The sequence below is a fragment of the Pituophis catenifer genome, unplaced genomic scaffold, assembly GCF_029215685.1.
Source record: "Pituophis catenifer annectens isolate HBS135680 unplaced genomic scaffold, rPitCat1.0.hap2 SCAF_43, whole genome shotgun sequence".
NCBI lineage: Eukaryota > Metazoa > Chordata > Lepidosauria > Squamata > Colubridae > Pituophis > Pituophis catenifer.
In genome coordinates, this window is record NW_027256923.1 from 87,574 (window position 1) to 104,900 (window position 17,327).

The window sequence follows — 17,327 nt, forward strand, 5'->3', positions numbered from 1 at the left end:
TTGGAGACTGTGAGCTCAAGTTCCACTTTAGCCAATGAAAATCGGTTGGGTGACTTTGGGCCAATTACCAGGAGATGGTGAGTTCTAGTCTTACCTTTGGCACAAAAAGCCAGTTGGGTGACTTTGAGCCAATCACCAGGAGATGGTGAGTTCTAGTCTTACCTTTGGCACAAAAAGCCAGTTGGGTGACTTTGGGCCAATCACCAGGAGACGGTGAGTTCTAGTCTTACTTTTGGCACAGAAAGCCAGTTGGGTGACTTTGACCCAATCACCAGGAGACGGTGAGTTCTAGTCTTAACTTTTGGCACAAAAAGCCATTTGGGTGACTTTGGCCCAATCACCAGGAGACGGTGAGTTCTAGTCATACTTTTGGCACAAAAAGCCAGTTGGGTGACTTTGGCCCAATCACCAGGAGACGGTGAGTTCTAGTCTTACTTTTGGCACAAAAAGCCAGTTGGGTGACTTTGGCCCAATCACCAGGAGACGGTGAGTTCTAGTCTTACCTTCGGCACAAAAAGCCAGTTGGGTGACTTTGAACCAATTACCAGGAGACGGTGAGTTCTAGTCTTACCTTTGGCACAAAAAGCCAGTTGGGTGACTTTGAGCCAATCACCAGGAGACGGTGAGTTCTAGTCTTACTTTTGGCACAAAAAGCCAGTTGGGTGACTTTGGGCCAATCAGCAGGAGACAGTGAGTTCTAGTCCCGTTTTAGGCATGAAAGCCAGCTGGGTGACTTTGAGCCAATCACCAGGAGACTGTGAGTTCTAGTCCCACCTTACCCATGAAAACCAGCTGGATACCTTTGTCCCGATCACAAGGAGACAGTGAGTTCTAGTCCCACATTAGCTATGAAAGCTAGCTGGGCAACCTTGGCCCAGTCACTCTCTCTCTCTCTCACCCCACCTGACCTCGCATAGGAGCGGGAAAAACAGAAGGAGGACATTGTGTTGGATATAGGTAGTTTGTTTAAAAAAAAATATAGTTCATACCAATAAATAAGAGGCGCCTAGAGATTATTCTTGAAATATTAAATAAAAGATGGAACCGACCGTCTTCTGAACTCGGCGCAGGCCTCCCAAAAATGTAGCTTGCTTCCTCTCTAAAGTTCTGACTCTGTATCTCAACTGATGAAGCTATATGTGGAAGTGGGGGCGGGGGGGGAGATTAAAATTGTTCCAGGCTTTTTCCCCCTCCCCCTTATTCCCCCCCCCTTTCTGCCTCCCTCGACAATTGTTAAAAACACAGTCCCACCATCCTGGCTTCCTGTCAAGGAATTAATTGAAAAATAAAATCATTGGTGTTTGGAAGAAGGGGAGGGAACTCCCCAAATGGAGAAGCGTTTGGTTGGGAATGGAAAAAGCGCAAGGATTTGGGGAAGGGGTGTCCGCCTCTTGTCAGGTTAATTTCCCTTATATTGATGTTTTTCTGACATTTACTTGCTGTTTATCTGGGGAAAGCAGCTGTAATGTTGGGAGAAAATGCAGCAGCTTGTTCTGTCTGTTTATTTTACACCCTTTTTTTTTTCCCGAGTCCTTGGGAGGAAAAAAAAACAAAAAAGTACATTTATTTGTTTGTCGGAGAGACGGGCGTTTTGATGGGGAAAAGATTGGGATTTGAACAGCTGTTCTCCACATGGAGAGAGAGAGAGAGAAACGAGGGAAAAGGAAGAAAAAGAAGATTATATCAGAGGAAGGATGAGCTCCACCGTCTCCCACAATTCGCTTGTGACTTTTTTTAAAAAAAAGAAAAAAAAAAGCCGGGGCAGTTACAGAGTGCTATACAGATCATCCTTGATTTATGACCACAATTGAGTCCGAAAGTTCCGTCGCTAAGCGAGATGGTCATTCAGTGAGTTTTGCCCCCATTTTACAACCTTTCTTGCCACTGTTGTTAAGTGAATTGCGGCGGATAGGATAGGATAGGATAGGATAGGATAGGATAGGATAGGATAGGATAGGAAGGAGAAGGAGAAGGAGAAGGAGAAGGAGAAGGAGAAGAGAAGAGAGGAGAAGGAGGAAGAGGGAAGGAGAAGAGAAGGAGGAAGAGGGAAGGAGAAGAGAAGAGAATAGGAAGAGAAGAGAAGAGGGAAGGAGAAGAGAATTAGAAGAGAAGGAGAAGGAGGAGGAAGAAGGAAGGAGAAGAGAATAGAATAGAAGGCTATCTGCCTAGGGCATGTCTCCAATATAACAGTTTTGGGATCAATTGACTAAGGGGACAGAAAAATTGGTACTCTGCCACTTCCACTCATCAGTGTCACTTCCTCTTACCCAGATCCCCCTGTCAAGAAACAGCGGACAGCCATTTTAGAAGAAATCTTGGAGAAGCTCGAGGATGATGAAGGAGACAATGAGGAGAATAGCTAGAATCGTCACTTCGAAACCTAAAGGTATGTTAAGTATTCCGTTTCTAAAGAATTGACTGAGATCTTCCCTTAGTCCTCACCACCACAGTTGATCTCCTTACAGGAGATCTCTCCTCCTCCTCCTCCTCCTTCTCCCCCCTCTTCTTCTTCTCCTCCTCCTCCTCCCTTCCTCCTCCTCTTCTTCTTCCTCTTCCCCTTCTTCTCCTCCTCCTTCTCCTCCTCTTCTTCTTCCTCTTCCCCTTCCTCTTCTCCTCCTTCTTCCTCTTTTTCTTCTCGTCCTCCTTCTCCTCCTTCTTCCTCTCCTTCTCCCTCTTCTTCTTCTTCTCCTTCCTCCTCCTCCTTCTCCTCCTCTCCTTCTTCCTCCTCCTCCTCCTCGAAGCAATGGATGGAAACTAATCAAGGAGAGAAGCAACTTCTCATTAGCTCTAAGGAGAAATTCCCTGACAGCTAGAAGAATTAATCCACGGAACGACTTGCCTCCAGAAGTTGTGAATGGCTCCAACACTGGAAGTTTTTAAAGAAGATGTTGGATAAACCATTTGTCTGAAGTGGTGTAGGGTTTCCTGCCTAAACAAGGGGTTGGACTAGAAGATCTCCAAGGTCCCTTCCAACTCTATCCTATTCTATTCCTCCTCCTCTTCCTCTCTTCCTCCTCCTCCTCCTCCTTTCTTCTTCTGCCTCCTCCTCCCGTATTTATGGTTGTAATGTCACATGATCCCTTTTTGCTATCTTCTGACAAGCCAAGTCAAAGGGAGGAAGCCCGATTCATTTTACCACCGTGTTACTAACTTAACAACTGTGCCAAGAAAGGTGTTAAAAACCTGTCTCGCTTAGCAATGGAAGTTTTGGACTCAAATGTGGCCGTAAGATGAAGATTTCCTGTACAGGTGGCGGATAGCTCCTCTGACACACCTGCCTCCTTCTTGGCTCTGTAGGAGACCAGGCAGATTTTTTTCCCAGGTTAATCCTCAACAGATTAAATAACTATTTCCCACAGTGTTTCTGCAGTAAACCCAAGATCCAGTGGTATCCATTTATCCCTGCGGAAGGCCATCCTTTCCCAGCGCCTCGGGGTCCATTCTCAGCATGAATGGGGTAGAGGACAAAAGAGGGCAGCCAGAGTTAATCCCAGCTAAAGCAGCAGCTAAATTCCAGCAGAGGTGCTTGTAGGAGGAAGACCCCTAACTCCCTGGGAAGTCACAGATGAAGAGAAGGGCAAGAACGCGTAGGGTTAGCATGCCAAGCCTTCACTTCAATCCTTCAGGATTTGGGAGTAACGACGCGAACCATTCGGAATCTTTAGGAGTCAAAGGAGAAGAAAATACAGTTCAAAAAAAATTTTTTTTTGCAGCCCTTCCCACCTTTGAATAGTGGATTGAGAAGCTTCAAGATTCCTGGCCAAATCTTCAGATATTTATTTTAGGGCGGTGGGACTTTGAAGCGGGGATGATAGTATTTTGATCAAGGAGAGATTCAACCTGGAAATAAGGAGAGATTTCCTGACAATGAGAACAATCAACCGAAGGAACAGAAGTTGCCTTCGGAAGTTGTGGGAGCTTCATCCCTGGAGGCTTTCAAGAAGAGACTGGACGGCCATCTGTCAGAAATGGTGTGGGGGTCTCCTGCTTGGGTAGGGGGTTGGACTAGATGACCTCCAAGGTCCCTTCCCACTCTGTTAATCTGAATCTATCGAAGATGATCAAAGATCTGGAGACTAAAACATACGATGAACGGTTGCAGGAACTGGGCATGGCTAGTCTAGAAGAGAAGAGACCAGGGGAGACATGATAGCAGTCTTCCAATATTTGGGGGGCTGCCATAGAGAGGAGGGGGTCAAGCTATTTTCCAAGGCACCCCAAAGTCAGACAAGGAATAATGGATGGAAACTGACCAAGGAGAGATTCAACCTGGAAATAAGGAGAAATTTCCTGACAGGGAGAACAATCAACAGAAGATGGATTGGTGGGAAGGAAACAGCGTTCCGTGCGCCTTTGGCGTTGAGTCATGCCGGCCACATGACCACGGAGACGTCTTTGGACAGCGCTGGCTCTTCGGCTTTGAAAGGGAGATGAGCACCGCCCCCTAGAGTCAGGAACGACTAGCACAGATGTGCGAGGGGAACCTTTCCCTTTCCCTTTTTAAGGACTCTAAGCTGATGACAAGTTTAACTCCACCTCCTCCAGCTTTGCCTGCTCTTCTACATCAAGCAACAAAATTTACCTGCAGGAGAACGACCAGCTTCAAAGGACCACCAAGGACCCCACAAGAGTTAGGGGAGGTCTCTGCTACTTGTAGTTGGGTGTCATCTCCTCCTCCAGCCCCTTCCCTCCCCGTGTTATTTTTTTTTTTTCCTTTCTTTCATGGCAAGCCAAGTCTCCCCCGAAGACGCTTCTGTGATCTGCAGCAGGTGGGAAAGGATTAGTGCGAGCAGAGTTGGTAGGCTTTGGCAAACAGAGTCCAGCTTGGTTTCAACATCTAATTCAATTTGTTCTGCTGGGATTGAAATGCTTGCCAGTCAGATGTTCGGGGTTACCAGGGGTTGAGAAATGGGGAGAGGATAGCTGGGGGTGGGGGGCAAGGGGGGTGGGGCAAGAGGAGAAGGGAAGCGACGCTCTCCTAAAAATCTTAAAAAGAGTTTTATGGAAATCAATGTAACCTTTTGGGTTTTTCTTTCGCGCCTTCTTCTCTTAGAACGGTCCTCTTTTTATTCTCCTTTTTTTTAGGGCCTTGAAGATCTTGTCATTGAAAAGAATTTGTTTGGGGGGGGGGAGTCTTTCCGCGCCTTCGTTTACCGAAAGCTCTTTTGGTGGTTGAAGGGTAGTCCAGATAGGAAACTCAAACCACGAATACTAAGACTGCCTTGATAGAGACTCTGCTCTCATTCCTCCACTGGACTTAGTTTTTCCTGACTCTTGTCTAGATCTGCAGCTGTCCCTCCTGCCTCCCAAGGTCCTTCTCACAGCCCATTACAGGAGAGATGGAGGGAGGGAGATACAAGAGAGAGAGAGGGAAGGGAAAGGAAGGGAAGGAAAGAGGGAAGGGAGGGAGGGAAGGAAGGAGAATCTGCAAGAAAACAACTAAGCTCAGAGAGGACCAAGGACCCCACAGTCCTCCCCTCCTCCTCCTCTCTCCTCCTCCTCTTCCTCCTCCTCCTCCATCTCCTTTCCCCTCCTCTCTTCCCCCTCCCACTCCTCCTCTTCCTCCTTCTCTTCCTCCTCCCACTCCTCTTTTTCTCCTCCCCCTCCTCTCCTCTCCCTCCTCCTCCCCTTCCTTTCCTCCTCTTCCCCCTCCCACTCCTCCTCTTCCTCCTTCTCCTCCTCCCACTCCTCTTTTTCTCCTCCCCCTCCCCTCCTCTTCCTCCTTCTCCCCTTCCTTTCCCCTCCTCCTCTTCCTCCACCCACTCCTCCTTCTCCTCCTCCTCCCACTCCTCTCCCCTTCTCTTCCTCCTCCTCCCCTCCTCCCCCTCCTCTCCCCTCCTCCTCTTCCTCCTCCTCCCCTTCCCCCTCCTCCTGCTCTACCTCCCCCTCCTTCTTGTAAGGAGATTCCCATTTTATCTCCCTAACACAAAATACCTTGTGAAATAGGTTGGGCTACGATTTGAACTGGTTTTAATAGCTTTATTGTTTTTAAATATCCTGGGGGGGAGGGAGAGGGAGAGAGAGGTCGGGGGTTTTTTGTTGTTGTTGTTGTGGCGTTTTATATTTTAACTGCGCAACAGCAGTGTCACACAGCAGTGAGTCACAGCCACGAGGCCGGCGGGCTACACAACAGTCCTCGGTTATAGGATGGGTGGTCATCCAACTCGATTCTCAGCTCCGGCCGGGTTGCAAAAATAAGTCAGGAGGCTACACAGGTCTCCGTGTCGGCCGAAGGGATTTGCTGCCGAGTTCTCCGGGCCCGATCGATTTGACAGAGCTTTCCCTCCAGGGAGCGAAGGACAAAGGAAAGGAAGAATTTAAACCCAAGATGTGTTAATTGGATTAGCAGCTTTCCCCGGCCTAGCTGGGGAAAGGATCACCGCCGTTCCAAACCCAGCATTACCATAAAGGGAAGTCCTGGTTTGTTCGTTGCCAACCCAGGGGATGCCAGACTGTTTGGGTGCTGCTTTTATTTATTTATTTTTATTTATTTATTCGGCATGTCGCACCCGTGGGGTAAACAGTGCCTTTGCCAAGCTGACATCCCTTTCTCAGGCGCCCGGTGTCTTCGCGGTATATCGAAGCGGCGTGTTTTATCCGCGGCCTTCTGTTTTCCTTTTCAAATATATTCATTTCAGGAGCCGGAGAGAGGATGAGCGGAGGGAGGGGTGTGTGTGTGTGTGTGTGCGGGGAGAGAACAAGAAGCGGCCTAGCGGGGAGCTTGGCGATTTCAGATTTATCCATTCATGAATAATAATCAGGCTGAGTAATTCACAGTAAATGGGTATCCAAATTGGCTAATAAGGAAGGCTTTCACCTCAAACTGGAATTGGGCAAGGGACCGAGAATATCAACAGACGTTGGCTACGGCGTGAACGGGATGTGACCTGAATCGGCGAAATATGCAAACGGAGCCTCCGCGTGCCAGCAAAAATAATAGGCGGCACTCTGTTAGCAGGCGGACGGAAGAGAAGCCGAGCTGGCAAGGTTTGACAGCTTAGCAGCTTTCCGTCGGGGGCTTCCCGTTGGCAGAGCACGCCTTGGTTAACGTCTTCAGGCGGAGGGTCGAAGATTTGGGGCAAAACCTAGACCTTCTGGTTAGAAGGATGAAAATGAAAACTGCAGGGGGGGGCGGCGAGAAAAAGGCGGCCTAGTTAATGTCCGATGGGTTGATTCATCCAGGATGGGGAAGCCCCCACCTTGGAATCAGAGGTGGTCTTCAGCCGGTTCGGGCGAAATGGTAGTAGCGACCGGCGGGTGGGGCCCACTCACCGGTCGCTATGCCGGCCTATTTAGGTACGTTTTCAAGCTGCGCGCATGCGTGCAAGCCCCATGCGTGAGCGAAGCGTGTGCATGGAAGGACGTGTGTGAGCAAAACGCATGCGTACTCACATTTGTGAACCGGTAGGGAAAGTAAGCAACCAAGAAATTAAAAGACGCTTGCTCCTGGGGAGGAAAGCTATGGCAAATCTAAAGAGCATACTAAAAAGCAGAGACATCACCCTGCCAACAAAAGAGCGTATAGTCAAGGCGATGGTTTTCCCAGTTGCAATGGATGGCTGGGAAAGTTGGACCATAAGGAAGGCTGAGCACCAAGGAATTTAGGCCTTTGAACTCTGGTGCTGGAGAAGTCTCCTGCGAGTCCCTTGGACTGCAAGGCGATCCAACTGGTCGGTCCTAGAGGAGATCAACGCTGACTGCTCTTTAGAAGGCCAGATCCTGAAGCGGAAACTCAAATACTTTGGCCACCTAATGAGAAGGAAGGACTCCCTGGAGAAGAGCCTAATGCTGGGAACGATGGAGGGCAAAAGAAGAAGGGGACGGCAGAGAACGAGGTGGCTGGATGGAGTCCCTGAATCAGTCGGCCATGAGCTTAAATGGTCTCCGGGGGATGGTAGAGGACAGGAAAGCCTGGAGAAACGTTGTCCATGGGGTCGCGATGGGATGGACACAACTTCGCAACTAACAACAGCAATAGATAGATAGATAGATAGATAGATAGATAGATAGATAGATAGATAGATAGATAGATAGATAGGTAGGTAGGTAGGTAGGTAGGTAGGTAGGTAGGTAGATCCAAGGGACTTCTGCGAGTCCTTTGGACTGCAAGGTGATCCAACTGATCAGTCCTAGAGGAGACCAACCCTGACTGCTCTTTAGAAGGCCAGATCCTGAAGATGGAACTCAGATACTTTGGCCACCTCATGAGAAGGAAGGACTCCCTGGAGAAGAGCCTAATGCTGGGAACAATGGAGGGCAAAAGAAGGGGACGGCAGAGAACGAGGTGGCTGGATGGAGTCACTGAAGCAGTCGGCCTGAGCTTGAATGCACTCCAGAGGATGGTAGAGGACAGGAAGGCCTGGGGGAACGTTGTCCATGGGGTCATGATGGGTCGGACACGACTTCGCAACTAACAACAACAACAAAAGGGAAAGTAAGTGAATACCAGCCTTGCTTAGAATGTTCTCCTGGCGAGAAGGTCACTCAGGAGAACGTAGAATAATAGTAAAACTCACTGTGAAGCAGTATATAAGTCTAAGTGCTATTGCTATCTATGTCTGTCTATCTATCTATCTCTCTGTCTCTCCCTGTTTATCTATCTATATCTGTCTATATATCTATCTATCTATCAATCTATAACTATCTATCTGTCACGGTGGCGTAGTGGTTACACTGCAGGCTACTTCTGCTGCCTGCCGGCTTCCTGCAAGCTGCCTGCAGTTTGGCAGTTCAAATCTCACCAGGTTCAAGGTTGACTCAGCCTTCCATCCTTCTGAGGTGGGTAAAATGAGGACCCGGATTTTGGGGGCAATAGGCTGACTCTGGAAACCACTTAGAGGGAGCTGTAAAGCGGTATATAGGTCTAAGTGCTATTGCTATCTATGTCTGTCTGTCTATCTCTGTCTCTATCTATCTATCTATCCATCCATCCATCCATCCATCCATCCTATCTATCTATCTATCTATCTATCTATCTATCTATCTATCCATCCTATCTATCTATATCTATCAATCTATCTATCTATCCATCCTATCAATCAATCTATCTATCTATCCATCCTATCTATCTATCTGTCTGTCTGTCTATCTATCTATCTATCCATCCATCCATCCATCCATCCATCCATCCATCCTATCTATCTATTTATCTATCTATCTATCTATCTATCTATCTATCTATCTATCTATCCATCCTATCTATCTATATCTATCAATCTATCTATCTATCCATCCTATCTATCTATCTATCTGTCTGTCTGTCTATCTCTGTCTGTCTATCTCTCTGTCTCTCACTGCTTATCTATCATCTGTCTGTCTGTCTGTCTGTCTGTCTATCTATCTATCTATCTATCTATCTATCTATCTATCTATCTATGAATGCATTATTGCAGACTAACTCTGCCGACTGTCAGGAGTTCGATCCTGACTGGCTCAAGGTTGACTCAGCTTTCCATCCTTCCAAGGTTGGTAAAATGAGGACCCATATTGTTGGCGTTTGTAAGATGCTGACTCTGTAAACCGCTTAGAGACGGCTGTGAAGCCCTGTGAAGCGGCATATAAGTCTTAAGTGCTATCGCTATTATGAATTCAGTTCTCGGCTCCTTTTTAAGCTTTCTCAACTTGTTCCCGACATTGTGCAGCTTCTGTTCACCAAATTTCTCCTTCCATTTTATTAGTTTCTTTCGTCACCAGGGGGCGCAGCCAGCACAATAGACAAAGACAGCCAAAACAGACAGCAGAAATTCACAATTACGGATAGATAGTCCCCGACTTACAAAAGTTCATTTAGTGACCGTGCGAAGTTACAACATCACTGGGGGGGGGAAAAAGCAACGTGTGACCGTTTTTTCACACGACCATTGCAGCATCCCCAGTGTCAACGCGATTTAAATTCGGAGGCTTGACCGCTATCTCACATTTATGACGGCTGCACCCTTCCGGGGGGGGGGGAGGGGATCATCCCTTGATCCCCTTTTTACGACCTTCTGACCAGCAAAAGTCAAATGGGGAGATATGGGATTTATTTTATCAATGGCTAGATAATAAAACATGGAAACGAAATAGGAAACGTGAAATGAGTGCTATCGTATAATATTTGAAAATTATTTTTATGAAACGATAAAGCCATAGTTAAATAAATGATTTTTTTTAAAAAAAAGTCTTGAGTGTATTTGAGTGTCGGTCCCACCAGTCTATGTTACACCCCTCCAACCTCAGTTGTTCCCGTGTCTTCAGTCTGCCCTGAGTATCCAAAATATCTTCGTAGGTCAAGACCTTCTCTCCTTTATTATTTTTATTTTATTTTTATTTAATTTAATTTTTATACCGCCCTTCTCCAGCAGGACTCAGGGCGGTGAACAGCCGAGATAAAACAGAGCATACAAAATTTAAAAACAGTTTAAAAGGAATTAAATAATTTCGGCCCACAATTTAAGACATTTAAATAACGTCGGGTATACCAGACGGGCCTCCTGAGTCGAAATCCAACATGGTATTCGTAGTCATAAAACGGGGCAAAACTCAACAACATTTCTCACTTAGCAACATACATTTTGGGCTCAATGAAAGACTGGCTCTAAGTCCCCTTTTTCCGCTGCCGTCATAACCTTGAACCGTCGCTAAACGGATCGGTTGGACGATCCGTAACGCATCGCACCACGTTGGTGCAATGATAACCTTGGTGATCTTCAAAAGCGAACCTAATGCCTTATACGGGCAGTCCTCGGCTTACGGCCAACCATGGAGCCAAAATTGCTGTCGCTAAGCGAGACAGCTGTTAAGTGAGTTTCTCCCCCTCCCTCTTTTACCACGTCTCTTGCTACAGACGTTAAGTGAATCCCTGCCATTGTAAAATTAGCAACACGGGTCGTTAAGCGAATCTGATTCCCTCCCCCCCCCCCATATGGACTTTGCTTGTTGGAAGGTCGTAAAAGGAGAACACGTGACACACACACACACCCCGACGGACATCGCAACCGTCGTAAATACGAGTCGGGCCAAGCGTCCGAATTTTAACCGCGCGACCTCAGAGTGGCTGCCACCGTCACAAGGGCAGAAAACGGCCCTAAGTCATTAGATTTCGAACGGTCACTAAACGAACCGTCGTAAGTCGAGGACGGCCTGGGGTGGCGGAAAGGAAGCAGAAGCGAATGCATTTGAAAAACCAAGGTGGGAGGGCAACAGTTTTCTCTAGTTTCCTACAACTGGGTTTGTGAGGGGGGCACCGGCCGGATTTGCATGCAGCCCGACGCGCCGATGGCGTTGCGAGGATAGGAAGCCGGAGGATGGCCAAAGGCCAACAGAGGCTGGATTTGGTGAGAATGCTGAGCGGTTTGTCTGATGGCTGAGCGTGATTGACACTTACAAATTACCAGCCCCGCGTGTCAAGTCTTTGACCCCTGAGTAACGTCTTCGGCAAGCTTTGAGATTTGCCTGCATTTTGTCATCTAATTACTACAAATCCCTTGGAAATGCACTGGCTGGTGAACGCTTGAGGCTGGGTGCCGGATTTTCGCCCGGGTGCGCCTCAGCCTGGCAGATCTGGTCTTTCCTCCTCCTCCTCCTCCTCCTTGCTCCTTCCTTCTTTCCTTCCTTCCTTCCTTCCTTCCTTCCTTCCTTCCTTCCTTCCTTCCTTCCTTCCTCCTCTGTTTCACTTTCATTATCCTCCCTCCCTCCCTTTCTTCTTTCCATCCCTCCTTCCTTCCTTCCTCCTCTGTTTCACTTTCATTCTCCTCCCTCCCTCCCTTTCTTCTTTCCTTCCCTTCTTCCTTCCTTCCTCCTCTGTTTCACTTTCATTCTCCTCCCTCCCTCCCTTTCTTCTTTCCTTCCCTTCTTCCTTCCTTCCTCCTCTGTTTCACTTTCATTCTCCTCCCTCCCTCCCTTTCTTCTTTCCTTCCCTTCTTCCTTCCTTCCTCCTCTGTTTCACTTTCATTCTCCTCCCTCCCTCCCTTTCTTCTTTCCTTCCCTTCTTCCTTCCTTCCTCCTGTTTCACTTTCATTCTCCTCCCTCCCTCCCTTTCTTCCTTCCCTCCTTCCTCCCTACCTCCTGTTTCACTTTCATTCTCCTCCCTCCCTCCCTTTCTTCCTTCCCTCCTTCCTCCCTACCTCCTGTTTCACTTTCATTCTCCTCCCTCCCTCCCTTTCTTCCTTCCCTCCTTCCTCCCTTCCTCCTCTGTTTCACTTTCATTCTCCTCCCTCCCTCCCTTTCTTCCTTCCCTCCTTCCTCCCTTCCTCCTCTGTTTCACTTTCATTCTCCTCCCTCCCTTCCTTCCTTCCTTCCATCCATCCTTCCTTCCTCCCTTCCTCCTCTGTTTCACTTTCATTCTCCTCCCTCCCTCCCTTTCTTTCTTCCTTTCATCCTTCCTTCCCTCCTCCTCTGTTTCACTTTTATTCCCCTCCCTCCCTTCCTTCCTCCCTTCCTCCTCTGTTTCACTTTCATTCTCCTCCCTCCCTCCCTTTCTTTCTTCCTTCCATCCTTCCTTCCTTCCTCCTCTGTTTCACTTTCATTCTCCTCCCTCCCTCCCTTTCTTCTTTCCTTCCCTTCTTCCTTCCTTCCTCCTCTGTTTCACTTTCATTCTCCTCCCTCCCTCCCTTTCTTCTTTCCTTCCCTTCTTCCTTCCTTCCTCCTCTGTTTCACTTTCATTCTCCTCCCTCCCTCCCTTTCTTCTTTCCTTCCCTTCTTCCTTCCTTCCTCCTCTGTTTCACTTTCATTCTCCTCCCTCCCTCCCTTTCTTCCTTCCCTCCTTCCTCCCTACCTCCTGTTTCACTTTCATTCTCCTCCCTCCCTCCCTTTCTTCCTTCCCTCCTTCCTCCCTTCCTCCTCTGTTTCACTTTCATTCTCCTCCCTCCCTCCCTTTCTTCCTTCCCTCCTTCCTCCCTTCCTCCTCTGTTTCACTTTCATTCTCCTCCCTCCCTTCCATCCTTCCTTCCTCCCTTCCTCCTCTGTTTCACTTTCATTCTCCTCCCTCCCTCCCTTTCTTTCTTCCTTCCATCCTTCCTTCCCTCCTCCTCTGTTTCACTTTCATTCTCCTCCCTCCCTCCCTCCCTCCCTCCCTTCCTGGGAGAAACAAATGCTCTAGGATGCTGGCCTGGCTTAAGGGGTGTCACCCTCACGGTGGACATTGGGGTCTCTCAGCAGTAGGGAATTGGGCTGCCGGTTTCTTGGGTTTTTGCATCGGCAGCGGATTGGTGGGACGTCACAATTGTGTTTGTTACTTCAAGACATTTGATGTTAGGACATCCTGGATATTGGTCCCTCCAGAGGGATTAAATGCAGATTTGTAACCATCTCTCTCTCTCCCTCGTCCTCTCTCTGTCTCTTCTCCCTCCTCCCTGCCCCCTTTTTTCCCCACACACTCTTCCTCTCTTTCCCTCCCTCTCTCTCCTTGCCTTTCTGTCCCCCTCTCTCTCATCCCTCCTTCCCTACCCCTTTTGCTTCCTCCCTCTCCCTCTTTCCCTCCTCTCTCTCACCCCTCCTTCCCTACCCCTTTCGCTTCCTCCCTCTCCCTCTTTCCCTCCTCTCTCACCCCTCCTTCCCTACCCCTTTCACTTCCTCCCTCTCCCTCTTTCCCTCCCTCTCTCCTCCTCTCTCTCTCACCCCTCCTTCCCTATCCCTTTCGCTCCATTCCTCTCCCTCTTTCCCTCCCTCTCTCCTTCTCTCTCTCACCCCTCCTTCCCTACCTCTTTCGCTTCCTTCCTCTCCCTCTTTCCCTCCCTCTCTCCTCCTCTCTCTCACCCCTCCTTCCCTACCCCTTTCGCTTCCTCCCTCTCCCTCTTTCCCTCCCTCTCTCCTTCTCCTTCTCTCTCTACCCCTTTCACTTTCTTTCTCTCTCTCTCCCTCTCTCCTTCCCCTGCTGCTTCTCCCTCCATCCTCTTTCCCTCTCTCTCTCCTTCTCCCTCTCCCTCCCTCCCTCTCTCCCTCCTTCACTTCAGAGCCAAACGATAATCAAGGAGACCACGGGAAGACAACAAATATTTTAAATTCCAACTGGATCTCTTAAAAGAAGATGCTTCAGGACAAATAGCCAGAAGGAAACCATCGTGCTTTAAATTTCTCCTTGTCACCTGCCAATCTGGGAAACCAGTTTTGGATACCACCCCATCAAACAAAACTTCATAACTATCTAGCAGGGAACAGTATAAGTATTCCTCCCACCCCCCCCTTTTTTAAAAAAATAATGTGTATGGGTTTTGGGTGGGGGGGCAATGTACATAATTGCTCTATAAAGAATTTTGTGAATGGACCCATCCGAATAATAATCTAAAATAACAATTCCTTCCTTTTTGATGTCTGGTTTCTCTCCATTTTCCCCATTTAACCTTTTTATTCCACCAGGCGGGCCTGGCCTAATCTCTTTCCCTCTTTTCTTTTTAAACATGCAAATTTTAATCTGTTTTTAAATGACGGGGGTGTTTTAATTTGTCTGGGCCAAATTGTTTCATTCGATTTTATCCTGTTTTTAAATTTTGTATTTATGTATTTTACTGTTGGGCTGTTCACCGCCCTGAGTCCTTCGGGAGTAGGGCGGTATACAAATCAAATAAAGATAAAGAAGATAAAGATAAAACTGGTCATATAAACCTCCAAGCGGCCTCAACGATCCTCTAAAAAGGATGCAAATGACCAGCTGTCTGCAAGGAGTATGAGTCCTTCCATTCCCCACCATCCAGTCCGGAGCTGAAGAAGCTTCTGGGATGAGAAACGAAAAGTCTTCAAAGAAAAACAAATCCTGAGCAAACCGGTCGGATCGAGCAAACCTGTAGCGGCGGCAGTGGGAAGCTCCACCCAGCCGCCCGGATGTCTCTGCGCAAACGGTAGCAAACGAAATTGAAACCCACTGCCGCTCCTGAGCCATTTGCTGTGCCCATTAGGCAGCTCTGGGCTATGCAGTCTCTTCTCTGATCATCTGGAAGCTTTTAAGAAGAGACTGGACTACCAAAACGGCGTAGGATCTCCTGTGTAGGGTGGGGGTTGGACTAGATGACCTACAAAGTCCTTTCCAACTCTGTTAATCTGTTTATTTTATTTATTCATTTTATTGAATTTGTATACCGCCCTGTTAATCTGTTAATCCCAGTCTCCCAAGGCCTTTCTCGCATTACATCACATCACATAAAAACCATGGCAGTTTTTTTTTTTTTCCCAACCTGCCCAGACGAAATCCTTCCCCCCCCCCCCCCCAATTTCGTGGAATGGATTCCTGGTCATCGATTTGGGGACCCAACCGAACCAAGCTAACGGGTGCCTAACTTACGCCTCTGGCTGGTGGAGGCAGACGTCAGAACGGGGAGGTCGGGGTGTTAAAAACCCAGCAAGAATGCTCGCCTGCAGAATCTGGACTGTGAGAAGTAGGCAGGCCCTGCGTCACAAAATGAAGCAAAGTCACAGTGCAGGGAATCCGCACGGATGTCTTAGAATCCAGTTACCGCGTCCCGAGGTGTGACATCTACGACTCTCACCGGGCCTTAAAGAAAGACAGCTGAATCTCATTCTCACCTCCGGCCAAGCCATGCTGGTGAGAGGATTTTCTCCTTGAAACATTCAACGCCCTTCCCCCATTTTATATATATATATATATATAAATATGAAAGTGGGGAGGGGGGCTCGCGAACGGCAGAAACTTGTCCAGGCAGCTTTAGAAGACCGAGAATTAAGAAAAGAGGTGATTTTCTTCGGGAGGTGTGAAGGAAAGAAAGCGTAAAAATGGATCTTGAGAAGAGCAGAAATTGCTAGATGATTCCAGAAGGCTCCGTTGGCGAGAGGAAGACTGGTGGAGTGTGGATGAGAAAGACGATGAAATGGGGAGTGGGGGGGGGCAACTATAGGTTTCTGAAACAGGTCTTCCCAACAGTGGCAACTTTTGAAGATGGGTGGACTTTTATTCCCAGAATCCTTTCCGACCACCATTGTTGTGAATCGGGGAAAGGTTCTCTACCGTTTTGAGGTGGGACACCGGTCTGTACGGTTTCACATTTCTACCCTAATCCTAACCCTTTTATAAGGGACGCGGTGGCTCGGTGGCTTAAGACACTGAGCTTGTCGATCGAAAGGTTCGGCAGTTCAGCGGTTCGAATCCCTAGTGCCGCGTCACGGGGTGAGCTCCCGTGATTTCTCCCAGCTTCTGCCAACCCAGCAGTTCGAAAGCACGTAAAAAAAAAAAAATGCAAGTAGAAAAATAGGGACCACCTTTGGTGGGAAGGTGACAGCGTTCCGTGTGCTTTTGGCGTTGACTCATGCCGGCCACATGACCACGGAGACGTCTTCGGACAGTGATGGCTCTTCGGCTTTGAAACAGAGATGAGCACTGCCCCCTAGAGTCAGGAACGACTAGCACAGATGTGCGAGGGGAACCTTTACCTTTAATCCTTTTATACATCCTTGAAAATAGACTGTGGGTTCTAATCCTGTCTTTGGGCCAGTCATTGCTCTTTCTGAAATTGTTGCCAATCATAACTGACATCTTCCTGTAACCCTCCTCCTCCTCCTCCTTCTTCTTCTAACTCTTCCTCCTCCTCATCTTCTTCTAACTCTTCCTTCTCTTCTTCTTCTTCCCCTTCTTCTTCTTCTTCCTCTATTTCTAACTCTTCCTCTACTTCTTCTACTTCTAACTCTTCCTCTTCTTCTACTTCTTCTTCTTCTTCTAACTCTTCCTCCTCCTCCACTACTACTACTACTTCTTCTTCTTCTTCTTCTTCTTCTTCTTCTTCTTCTTCTTCTTCTTCTTCTTCTTCTTCTTCTTCCTCTTCCTCTTCCTCTTCTTCCTCCTCCTCCTCTTCCAACAATTGGGGGTGGAGTGAGATTGAATTTCAACAGCACTATGTTGGACTCGACGGAGAACTCTGCCACAGATGTCTTTAGCACTCCATAAAACATTGAGTTTTGCTTTTACTGCAGTGAAACCAAGAACTAATTAGTGCTCCTTTCTCCAGTGAGTAAAACCCAAATGTCACACCATACTACAGCTATTAAATCCCAAGGAAGCTGTCTCTCCGCGTGGGAACAGTTTCGTCCGCAGCCTTCGTATCGGGTTTCCCTGTGGCAACTGGCAAGACTCTGTGATTTCAAGATGGCAGTTCAATGGACCAACACGCCATCACGAGAATTTAAAGGGTCACCACCTGCCAAGGCAGCACAGAATAATTCTCATTGGCCATCAAGAGAAGTGACATTAGTTCCTCTCTGGGTTTGTTAGTTTGTTTGTTTGTCCAGTGGGAACTTTCCCACATCTTACCCAACCTCAGCGTTGAAAATAATGTCTCCAAATTGAAATGTTTTTGACATTAGTGTCCAGGCTCCATTCTTTCCACCTCCATCAAAATGTTGTTGTT

General features: G+C 47.9%; 1 protein-coding gene across 1 annotated transcript in view; it reads left to right on the forward strand.

The window, feature by feature from the left end:
- Positions 1-14,566, forward strand: part of RBM19 (RNA binding motif protein 19) — an 84,596-nt gene extending 70,030 nt beyond the window's left edge. Inside the window, exons 24-25 of the mRNA XM_070956501.1 lie at positions 2,272-2,386; positions 13,932-14,566. Coding sequence (XP_070812602.1) covers positions 2,272-2,363 — 92 coding nt within the window. The 3' untranslated portion in view covers positions 2,364-2,386; positions 13,932-14,566. The remainder of the gene's footprint in view (positions 1-2,271; positions 2,387-13,931) is intronic.
- The last annotated feature ends 2,761 nt before the right edge of the window (positions 14,567-17,327 follow it).